We start from the raw sequence: 10,848 nt of genomic DNA, 5'->3' as shown, positions 1-10,848 counted from the left end.
ACCCCTGGGCTTGAGTAACAAATCTTCTGAAGTGCAACTTAACACATAGTCCTGATCCTTTGTACCTGGCGCAACTGTTCCTTATGCCAACCTTCATATCTGCTGCCATCTGCCTCCTTCAGCCCACTCCAGCTATTTCCCCCAACTCTCCCTTACCCTTCTGCTCTCATGGTCCACCAAAATGATCACGACCAAAGTGTAGCTGGATTGATCTTTCTCTTGGATATGGTGCTTAGCATGTTAAGCCAAATTCCAGCACTTAAATCAAAAACACATGTCAATGTAACACAAAAGAAAGGAGAAGTGCATCTTCTAACGTTCCCCACACAGCAACCTGCAAGCCAGAGCAATGTGGTGCCCCTACGTTTTACGGATTCTGAATTGTTGGGATATTTTTCTGCAGAAGCCAGCAAAGAGGGACAGCCATTTCTGGAGAAGGGCTTCCTAACTGCTCAATATTTCACCTAGAGAAGGAGAAACTGAAGAATGAGCTCCAGTTCAGTGCCTGAAAGGTGTCAGTCCATTTCTGAAAAAGAAATCAAAGTTTGCAGCCGCAACAGAGACACAGGAACGAAAACTACTATATAGTGGGCTAGATTATCCGTCTAAGCCAGCATCGTCAGCATTGACAGTTAATGGTCAAAAGCAAGGATTTTCCTAGTGTTGTCATAACTCTGATATAAAAATAAAACAGAACCCGCACTGCATAGCAGCAAAGAGGTGGGTGTTCTGTATCTCTTTTTAGCCTCTAGTAGGCATCTGGAATTTTGCAGCCCAGTTCTGATAGCCCTAGGACAGCTGGGGAATTCTGGGAGTTGAAGTCCACAAGTCTTAAAGTGGCCAGGTTTGAGGACCCCTGCCCTAGGATGTCCTATCACCTGCCACCTGATTCTGGCTCCAGCATACAGGGCATGTTTTACACCTGAGTTATAATCAGCTTTGTTCACAGTCTAGTAACTGAAATAGCTACCACAGGATTCATTGCTCATTAATGTACTACTGTAGTTGCAAATCCTCTTCTGAACACACTTATTAGAGAGCAAGTTTCAGTGAAAATAGCTAAGACTTGCTTTCAAGCAAATATGTAAAGGATTCTGATAGGAAACATCTTCACAACCCTTCCAGTTTCCTCATAGCACATTAGAGGGCAAGAGATGTAGACCCTTCCAAAAAAAAATTTGGACCCTCTCTGTTCCCCAGATGCCATTCACTCTCCAGTCAGCTCTCTTTCCATCCCCACTACCATTCCCAACACCTACTCTTCCAGCTGTGGACACAAAGTGATCTGGGTGCCTTGGAGCTGGGTTTCCCCTAGGGGACGCTGTGCACAACTGTGCCCATTGCTGGGTTGATACAAATGCTTTGTTTCCTCGGTCCTTTTACTAGAGCCACTGCTGGTGCTACCAGTGCCCAAGTCCTCCTCTTCCTCCTCTTCCTCTTCCTCCTCTCTGGAAAATGTAGCAATGGACTTGCTTTCCTGGGAGCTGAAGGCACAGAGGCATCTCTGCAGGTCCTTGGAGAAAGTATGAAGCTGGGAATCCGATCTCCAAGGGCAACACAAGAGTTTTCTGAAGGCACACCTGAAGTCAGGACTGCGGCAGTAGATGATGGGGTTGAAAGCTGAGTTGACATAGCCTAGCCAGTTGAAGAAGCGGAAAAGCGGGTCAGGAACAAAGGACCTTGCAAAGACCTTGATGATGTTGGCCACAAAGAAGGGCAGCCAACAGAGAGTGAAGACACCAATGATGATGCCCAAAGTCTTCAGGGCTTTGTGCTCTTTGATGGCAAGCAGGAGACGGGAGGGCCTCCTACGGCGGAAGCCTTTGGACGCATCCTGAAGGAACCTGCCCTTGTCCTTTTCGATAACATGAAGTTGCCTGGTAGCGATGGCAAAGACCCGGGCATAGACAAAAATCATGACCAACAGAGGCACGTAGAAAGAGATGATAGAAGACAAGATGGCATAGGGCATGTTGGTGACAAAGTCACAGCACTGAGGATCCTGGTAACAGCGCAGGGCTTCCTCGTCTGCTCCATCCCTCCACCAGTGGTTCATGATGGGCAAGAAGGAGATGAAGGCAGCCACAGCCCACACCAGGCAGACCACACCCCGTGCTCGACTCTTGGTCATCATCATCTCATACTTCAGTGGGGCTGTGATAGCCAAGTATCGGTCCACTGCGATGACACACAGGGTCTCGATGCTGGCCGTCACACACAGAACATCCAGCGAGGTCCACAGCTCACAGACAATAGTGCCATACAACCAGTGGCCGCTCAGAACCAGGGTGGCCCCGGGAGGCACCACCAAGAGCCCCATGATGAGGTCAGCGCAGGCTAGAGAAGTGATGAAGACGTTGGTCATGGTCTGCAGGCGGGGGGTCTTGGCAATGGCCACCACCACCAGCAGGTTGCCGGCCACCGTCACCAGCACGGCCAGGCTGAGGGCAGCTCCGAGCGCCCCCTGCCGGCTGAGGCTGCTTTCCGTCCCAGAACAATTGGTGCCGTTGACCCCCAGCCCCGCTTGCTCCGTCGGCCCCGGCCAGGTCCCGTTGGGGGGCCACGGGGGAGCCATGGCAGAGAGGGCAGGCTGGAAGGGGAACCAACCTGGCTTGCCAGCCTCTGGACGCCTGGAGTCCACCAAAGCAGCCCTGCGCGGGAATCGCGGCGGGAGTGCGCTCTCCAGGCGCACGGGACCCCCGGCCGCCACCGCTGAAGGCTCCGCAGCCCAGCCCCTGCTCGGGGGAAGACTGGAGGCGCCTCGGAGGGACAGCGCCGCCCTCCCCTCGGTGGGCACTGCTCAGAGGAGGAGTTCTTAAAGGCGCAGGACCCAGAGGCGGGACGCGGGCGTTGGTCTCTGGGTCTCCCGGGCCTCTGTCTCTCTCTCTCTCTCTCTCACACACACACACACACACACACCCCTCCGCAGCAGGAAAGTCACTGGCTTTGCAGCCTGGCAAGAGCCTTTGACTTGCTCCGTGCAAAGCCTCTTTCACCCTCGGCCAAAAAATGGACCCGTCCCGTCCCGACCCGTCCCGACCCTCTCCGTCTGCAGAACTCTTCTCCCCTTCCCTCGGCTTTTCCTGGGCGTTAAAGGTTGAGGCTCGTTTTTTTCTGAGCAATTGAAGCCCGAAGGTCCAATGGCAGAACTAAGTTACGCCTCGCTTTAGCCTCCCCAAGCCCATCTTGAATACCCCCGCGCCTTGGCGGTGGTCGTCCCTTTTCTTCCACCGAGCCTCGCTTCCTAGGCTTCCCGACACCTTTCCAAGGTCGCGGGGTGGCGGGAGAGGGCGGAGGACGAGCGGCAGCATTCACACGGCCTCTCTCTCTTTTTTTTTTTTTTTGCAACTTAGGTCCGCCGCTCAGTAAAAGCATCATTGGCTACTTAGGGCTCTCTTCGGCGCGCACTGAACGTGGAGGCCAGCCTTCGATGACAGCCCCCACGAAGGGCCGGGGCGGGGCGGGGGGCTAGGGATGAAGGTGGAAGGGTGTAGGTTGGCCGCCCTCGCCGTCTCTCCTCCGCTCCCCTTTGGAGTGACCGTCCAACACATTTAGGGTTGGGTGTGGGGAGCATGGCATTGACTGGAGGGTGGAGGGTGGAGGGGGAGAGGAGAAAGTGCCCGTGCCAGGGCCATCTACTCTTTGCCCTTCGTGATTCTCGTCAAGCGGAAGATGCGGTGGCATTAAGGGTTGGGGTGTAAACAGGGCATCCCCGCAGAACTTCGCACTTCGGCTTTCCCCGCAGTAGCTGGAAGCGTCTGGGGTCACCTCTAACTCCGCGCGATCGCTCCCGCCCCGCCGCCCCCAGATCAATTGCCTTTTTCTGTCTTTCTCCCCCTCCCCGACCCCCGATGAAATCGGAAGTTTTCAGTGCCTGGGGAGATTCCACCGAAGCTGCAGCGAGATTCCCCCGTGGTCACCTGTCCGTGACCAAGCAAAGACAGGGATGGGTGGGGGAGAGTGCGCAATTCCTCTCTCTGGCTCTCTGGACGCCCCGCATGGTTTCGATGGCTGCTGAATGGTGCCATTGGCCGAGTTTATTCAATGCTCGAAGGATAATCGCGCCAGACTAACTCGATCCTCGGTTTATGCCCCACGTCGAGACGCGCGCAGAAATGTTACACGAGTTCAGCCGCTACTGCAGATTTAACTGACTTGGTTGAGCTGGCAAGCTCTGTTTTTCCTCCCAAATCCATGCGCAAAACCCAAGCAATAGGGAGAATCACGGGGTTCACTAGAGTAGCAGAAGTTGAAAATACCCTCGGGAAAAGCTTTGCCCTGTTTCCCCCCCCCCCGTTTTTTTTTTCCTCTTAGGGAGAGAAACCAATTTTTCATCGCAGTCCCAAAGCAACACAATCAAACTTTACGGTCACGTCCTAATGCAGCAGTTGAATGCAGGTTAGTCCCTAGTCTCTAGAACACATCCGGAGGAAAAAGACCTTTAGTTTTTGGCAGCTGCATCTTTCTCCCCACCTCCCCAACCTCCACCATCTCGCTTGAACCTTATGTGAAGCGTAGGGGATCCAAGGTCAGTCAGTGGTCACATCTGCTGAAAAGAAATGGACCTAACTCTTTTCTCCCCTCCATAGATGCACACAACTGTCCCAATACAGATTCTTCCATCTCCTCATCACTTTTTTTGGGGGGGGGGGTGAGGAACAAGGAACCTGATCTCAACTGGGATTAAGATGCAAAGGACCATCTCCGTGCTGGGTCCACACTTTTGAGCTGGTGCTCAACCTGTCACGATCCTGATGTGTTAGGAATGTAAATGCCAAACCTTCTTTCCCAGCGAGAAATTCCTTCCGGGGAGCTGGGGAGCTGTCGTCCCCTCAAAACTGGAGGGGACCAGCTTTAGGAAACCCTTTTCTAGAAGGGTTGGTGGAGAAACAGTGACACCTTCAACTGAATGTCTAGTATGGTCTCTGCCTGCTGTCTATGGGCCAGTTTTGACAGAAAGAATGTTCAGGAAATTGCCAAGATTGCCAATCCTAAAGGAAATAAACCCTGACTTGTCCTTTGAAGGGCAGATATTGAAACTGAAATAATTTGGCCACCAAATGAGAAGAGAGGACTCGCTGAAAAAGACACTCATCCTGGGAAAGATTGAAGGCAAAGAGAGAAGGGGACAGCTGAGGATGAGATGGTTAGATAGTCTCATTGATGCAACAAACATGAGTTTGAGCAGGCTCTGGGAGAGAGTGGAGGACATGGGGCCGTGGTGTGATGGGGTCCATGGGGTCACGAAGAGTCTGGCATGACTTAGCAACTGAACAACAACTCAACTTGCATGAAGGACCTGGCTCTTGCAAAGTAAGATGTTCTGATGGTGGACCCAAGGCTGATGTTTCTTCCCTTTTGTTTCATGCTTGAGGAGGGTCACGGCAGGAAACCTCCAGATTAGTTGGAAAGAACATCTACAAATAACATGACTCAACTCCTTTTAACAAGTTTGCGAATGCTCCTGGACAAGGCGGGTTGGAAAAGGAATCATCAAATAAGGATATGAAAATAAAGGGCAGAGAGGCTTATTCTGAGGGATTCGTGCTCTGTTGCAGGATAAGCATTCCAAGCTCTTTAGGGTATCTTTACAGAATAAATGTTGTGTTCTTGGAGAATGCCAGAGCATCAGGAGGCTCCGATGTTTTTATGACCGCAGTAGCTAATCGCAGCTGAAAACGTATTTACAATAAATATAGGAATGAATGAATAAGATTCATGTCTGCTTGTTGGTCAACAAAGATGGGACGGGGTGGGTTTGTTATTATGACTTTAATTTTAAATTTGTACTATGGGCATTGTTTAATCATGTTTTAATAATTTTAACTTTTGTATTTGTCTTTTACGTATTGCCCTGTTAACCGCCCTGAGTCTCTTGAGAGAAGGGCGGTATATAAATTAAATAAATAAATAAAAATAAATAAATAAATAAACAAAGACTTTGACCAACTACTTCTCTTGCAGTCTTTCTCCACCATAATTAAAACTACCAGTAGGAGCCTTTGTTTGGAGAAACTGGACACAAAGGTTGTAACCAATGCAATGCAAGACAAACAAACACCTACATGTTTTTCTACCAATTCTCATTAAAGTCATGGGATGTGTAAAATGTCATCACTTTGTCTGTACAGTCATCACTCCACAGTTGGCATCTTACTTTTTAATTAAACTTTTGAAGTAGATTTCATGGAGAACATTCTGCCATGGGGAAAAAAATGTAGGTAACCGAGGGAGACTTTGGAGTGATGAAAAGATCGGGAACAGCAATTGTAGCAACCTCCCTTTCCTTCAGAAAATCAGCTCAAAAACACCATGAAGAGAAGTTTGATAGAAATATTCAAGCATCCCGAGAATAATAGACCCCCTTTTCCAGGGAGGCAAAAATCCTGAAAAATCTAGATCCTGGTATAGCATAAATTGTAATATGGGCTTTTCTGATATACATAACCTCATTGTGATTCATTAATGTATTCTCAGTTATCCTTAAATGAATTTTGCTTGAACTCTGAAATATCTTATTTTGTAACTCCGAAATTATATTTTTATTGCTCATTAGAACACATCATTGCTCTAGGTACACAGACCCTTATCATTTAGTTTTGCTTTGATAGGATGTTTTTTTTTTTAAGCAAACACGTGGACACACAAAATTTGCTTATTCTGGCCATAATAAATATATTTTCTGTCCACTGCTTTCTTTCAATGGACAGGCTTAGCAGTCAAACATTTTCTAAATATAGCCATTCACTTAAAGCTTTCTGGACTTTTCACGTTCTTAGTATTATGCATTTGTTCTGTAAAATCTCCTCTGAGTGTATGGTGAGTGCATGGGTTTAAATTAGGAAAAATCATTATCAGCAGAATAAATGACAGGCTTTCTAAACTGCTGGCAAAAGAATGACCTAATAATGAAGTTTCCAAGTGTTATTATTGTTTGAGACCCATTACTTATTTAATGGGTCTACAGTATAAGAGTAACACTTAAGCAGAGGCTAAATTCAATGTATTCTTCCTGGATGGGACTTTCCCTATAAATGTTTGTCATTCCCTTGTGAGACCGATAACATTTCTCTTTAAAGCTGGAGGCTGACAAAAGCTCTTTTGCTTAAATTCAAATGGTTTTTACAAGTGGAACGTCTGCAGTCAGAAATATGCAGCCCAATAAACTTGTTTGACAGATTTTCTTTTTCTCCCTGCTTTGCTAATTATTTGGAATGCTTCTGTGTTATCATGGCCTTATTTCCCCAGAGCTATTGCGCTGAAGACATAACGAATAGAGAAACAGGAGATGGCAAATATCTATCTGTCCATCTATTTAGCTATTCCTCATTAGTTGTGGGGATGACTTTGTTGTTAATGAAGTTGTCTATTTATTTTATTTTATTTTTAAATTTGGCCTCCAAAATCTCCAAAAGATTTTGAATGTCATTATTTCAAAAGCAAAATGGTCGTTAAAACTTTTTCAAAATTTTGTTTTGATATATCCTTCCTTCCTTCCTTCCTTCCTTCCTTCCTTCCTTCCTTCCTTCCTTCCTTCCTTCCTTCCTTCCTTCCTTCTCCATCAAAAATTAGAAACAACCAGACAGAGGGGAGATAATGAAAATAATGGAAGAGGGAAGATAGGGGTGACATATTCTGAAATCTTACAGCAATAAAATAAGCTCTAAGAAATGAGCTGAAGACATTCAAAGCCATCATGAAAATGAGGTGAATAAACAGAAGTGTCTTTCATGGGAGGGAAAAAAAACCCTCACTCTGGGAATTGGAAGGCAGATTTTGCCACAATAATAGCATATTTCTATTCTGATGTATTACTACTACTACTACTACTACTACTACTACTACGATTCTTAAAGATTTAATCTTCAGTTTGATTCACAGTCAGGGACTGGTAAAAACTTAACAATTCAAGTCCTAACTAAGGATCTAAGAACTGCTAAGATATTATTATTATTATTATTATTATTATTATTATTATTATTATTATTATTATTATTATTATTATTATTATGTGTTACCATTCTGCAAGCAGCCAATACCACAGTCCAAGCTCTTGTATAAACATTATCCATTTATTGTATCTGATTTTCCCATGATGGAGCATTTTTCCCCTTGAGAAACTGTTTTTGTATATATGTGTACTTCTTTTTGTATGGGGACAACATGTTCTGTCCTTGTCCAGGATCATTCTAAAGCCTCTGAATTCCATGTTCAGCAGTGCTATGGAAGTAAAGATATTTTTAAAACCCCCAAAAGTCTGCTTTGATTTTGTGATCCTCTTCATGGAAGTAAAACCTTACGGAGTTCAATGAGAGTTATTTGCAAGTAAAGTGGGAAACGTAGAATGGTGGCCTTGGTGATAGTCAAAAACTCTGAAATGTCTCTGTTTATAATTATGAATCAACTGGGAATGCTGTACATATTTTCCCATACTGTCTGTGAACAGAGTCAGCTGAGAAAAAAGGAAGAAGCCTTGCTTAAGCATCAAAGAGAAAAGAAGGGGAAATGAAACACTGTAAGGATGTTTTTGGGAAAGTCCATAATGGTTCTTGGGCAGCAAACCAGTTTAATCAAATACATGGTGATGGTGGTAGCGGCGGTGGTGATGATGTTATCCATTCAGTTGTGTCTGACTCGTGATGGTTCTATGGTCTCTCCCCATCTTCCGATCTCGCACTGCTTCTTTGAGTTGTCCCATGAACTGGCCAGTGTCATCTTTGATGGTGATCAAACACATCATTGGATGCAACCATATGATTCAAGCAGGTGAGGGACCTGCTTGAAGGCCATATGGAACCAGGGATTTATTTGCAGTGTTTATTCACTCCATTTGCATTGTATTTACTCAGAATGAGTACAGATTACTGGTAGGGTGCTTGAGCTGCTCTCCACTGGACCTCAATCAGAAAGAGAGAAGAGAGGGAGGGAGGGAGGGAGCGAAGGAAGGAAGGAAGGAAGGAAGGAAGGAAGGAAGGAAGGAAGGGTTAGGGAAGTGGAATATAGAGGAGATAGGCAGGACAAGGAAAGAAGGACTGAGGAGAAAGAACAAGAAAAAATAAAGGAAGGCAGTAAGGATGCATAAAGAAAACAGATCTATAGAACGTATAGCAATATACAACTCTCTATGGCTTTTCTCATTCCCAGAGCAAAAGGAGCCTTTGCCAGATAGGATAGGCTGCACCCTGTGAATTGGACTTGTTTGCTTTAGAAGGACTTCTGCCAAGCACAATTGCTCACTTCTTTGATTGCTCTGTTTGTTAATACACGTGTGACACCAGGACAGCACAAAACACAAACAAGACAATGGACTCACATTCCTGTCCTGCATATTTCTGTGGCCTACTTCTTCCAAAACAGACCTTTTTAATTTTGCTGGCTCCACGTTGAGCGTTTTTATAGGCATGGTGTCTAATCTCTAGAGCAGCCAATGCTCAGTCTTCTGGGCGCATTACCCTTAGCTTGCGCAATTTTCAGCTAGAACTGTCTGGAAAGGAAAGGAAAGGAAAGGAAAGGAAAGGAAAGGAAAGGAAAGGAAAGGAAAGGAAAGGAAAGGAAAGGAAAGGAAAGGAAAGGAAAGGAAAGGAAAGGAAAGGAAAGGAAAGGTTTTGTCTGCAGGTCAAGGTATCTGGAGGATATCAAGGGGAAACCATAGCTCCTACTTAGAGAATGAATGTAGTATAGCTAGTCCTTGACGAATGACCACAATTGACCCCAAAATTTCGGTTGCTAAGATTTGTTAAGTGAGTTTTGCCTCATTTTACGACTTTTTTTGCCACAGTTGTTAATTGCAGTTGTTAAGTTAGCAAGATAGTGGTTAACTGAATCAGGCTTCCTCGTTGTCTTGGCTTGTCAGAAGGTTGCAAAAGGTGATCACATGATCCTGGGGCACTGCAACTGTCATAAGTACAAGTCAGTTGCCAAGCGTCTGAAATTTGATCACGTAACCATAGGGATGCTGCAACGGTTGTGTGAAAAACAGTCAGAAGGCACTTTCTTCAGTGTCATTGTAGCTTCAAATGGTCACTAAACAAACTATTGTAAGACAAGGACTACCTGTACATAAACTTCATGTTATGCCAAAATGCCATAAATCAGAAACAAGGACAAAATGATGAATATTTCGGATAAGTTTTGCATATTGATTTATTTGTTTAAGTAGATGATAGGCAAGTCCAAATCCTTCTGCTGTCTGTTTTTACAATCTATATCTCTAAATTGCATTTGAGTTAAACAGCTTTTTACAACCAATTACCTGGTGTAAAATAGGACACATAGCTAATGAAATGCTGGTAAATTTTCTGATATTACATGACATCCAAAGAGTGTCAAAACAGAGTTTTCCACTCCTTTTCAAAACCAGGAGGATTCAAAAAGTGGAGAAAATTATTCTGATTTGGATAATTTTATTTTTTTTCTGTTGCTGAAGCTAAATGGTTGTTTTTAATGGTTGCAAAATGGTCCCATACACTCAAACATTCTCCTGAATTAAAAATATTGTCTTCTCTAAATTGTACTCATTCCTTCCTATGTGCTAAATGAATTTTCTTTTCCTATTTAGAAAGAAAAATGGGAGAAAGCCCTTATTATTAATAATTTTTGTAAATGGAGAAACCCTTTCCATTTCATAGCAAAATTTAGAAGTCCTTCAAAATTTAATTGCACTTATAAATGCTGTGAAGAATATTGCAAGTCACGTCTTAGTATCTCCTCTTTTTTCCTTTCTTCGTTTTAAACTTTCTTTTCTATTTCTTCCTTGTTCTTTTTTTCATCCTTACTTTATATTATTTTGTACTAGTTTTACTTTTCTCTTTCAACCTTTTAATAAAATAGAAGATTCGTATCTTCCAA

General features: G+C 44.7%; 1 protein-coding gene across 1 annotated transcript; it reads right to left on the bottom strand.

Moving 5' to 3' along the window:
- Window positions 1–13: 13 nt before the first annotated feature.
- ADRB3 (adrenoceptor beta 3) lies at window positions 14–2,636 on the bottom strand. The gene has a single exon (XM_083368410.1). The coding sequence runs from the start codon at window positions 2,573–2,575 to the stop codon at window positions 1,256–1,258; it is 1,320 nt and encodes a 439-aa protein (XP_083224536.1). The 5' UTR covers window positions 2,576–2,636; the 3' UTR covers window positions 14–1,255.
- Window positions 2,637–10,848: the final 8,212 nt, after the last annotated feature.

The sequence above is a fragment of the Vipera ursinii genome (assembly GCF_947247035.1).
Source record: "Vipera ursinii genome assembly, chromosome: 8".
Classification (NCBI taxonomy): domain Eukaryota; kingdom Metazoa; phylum Chordata; class Lepidosauria; order Squamata; family Viperidae; genus Vipera; species Vipera ursinii.
This window is presented reverse-complemented; position numbering and strand designations above follow the sequence as displayed.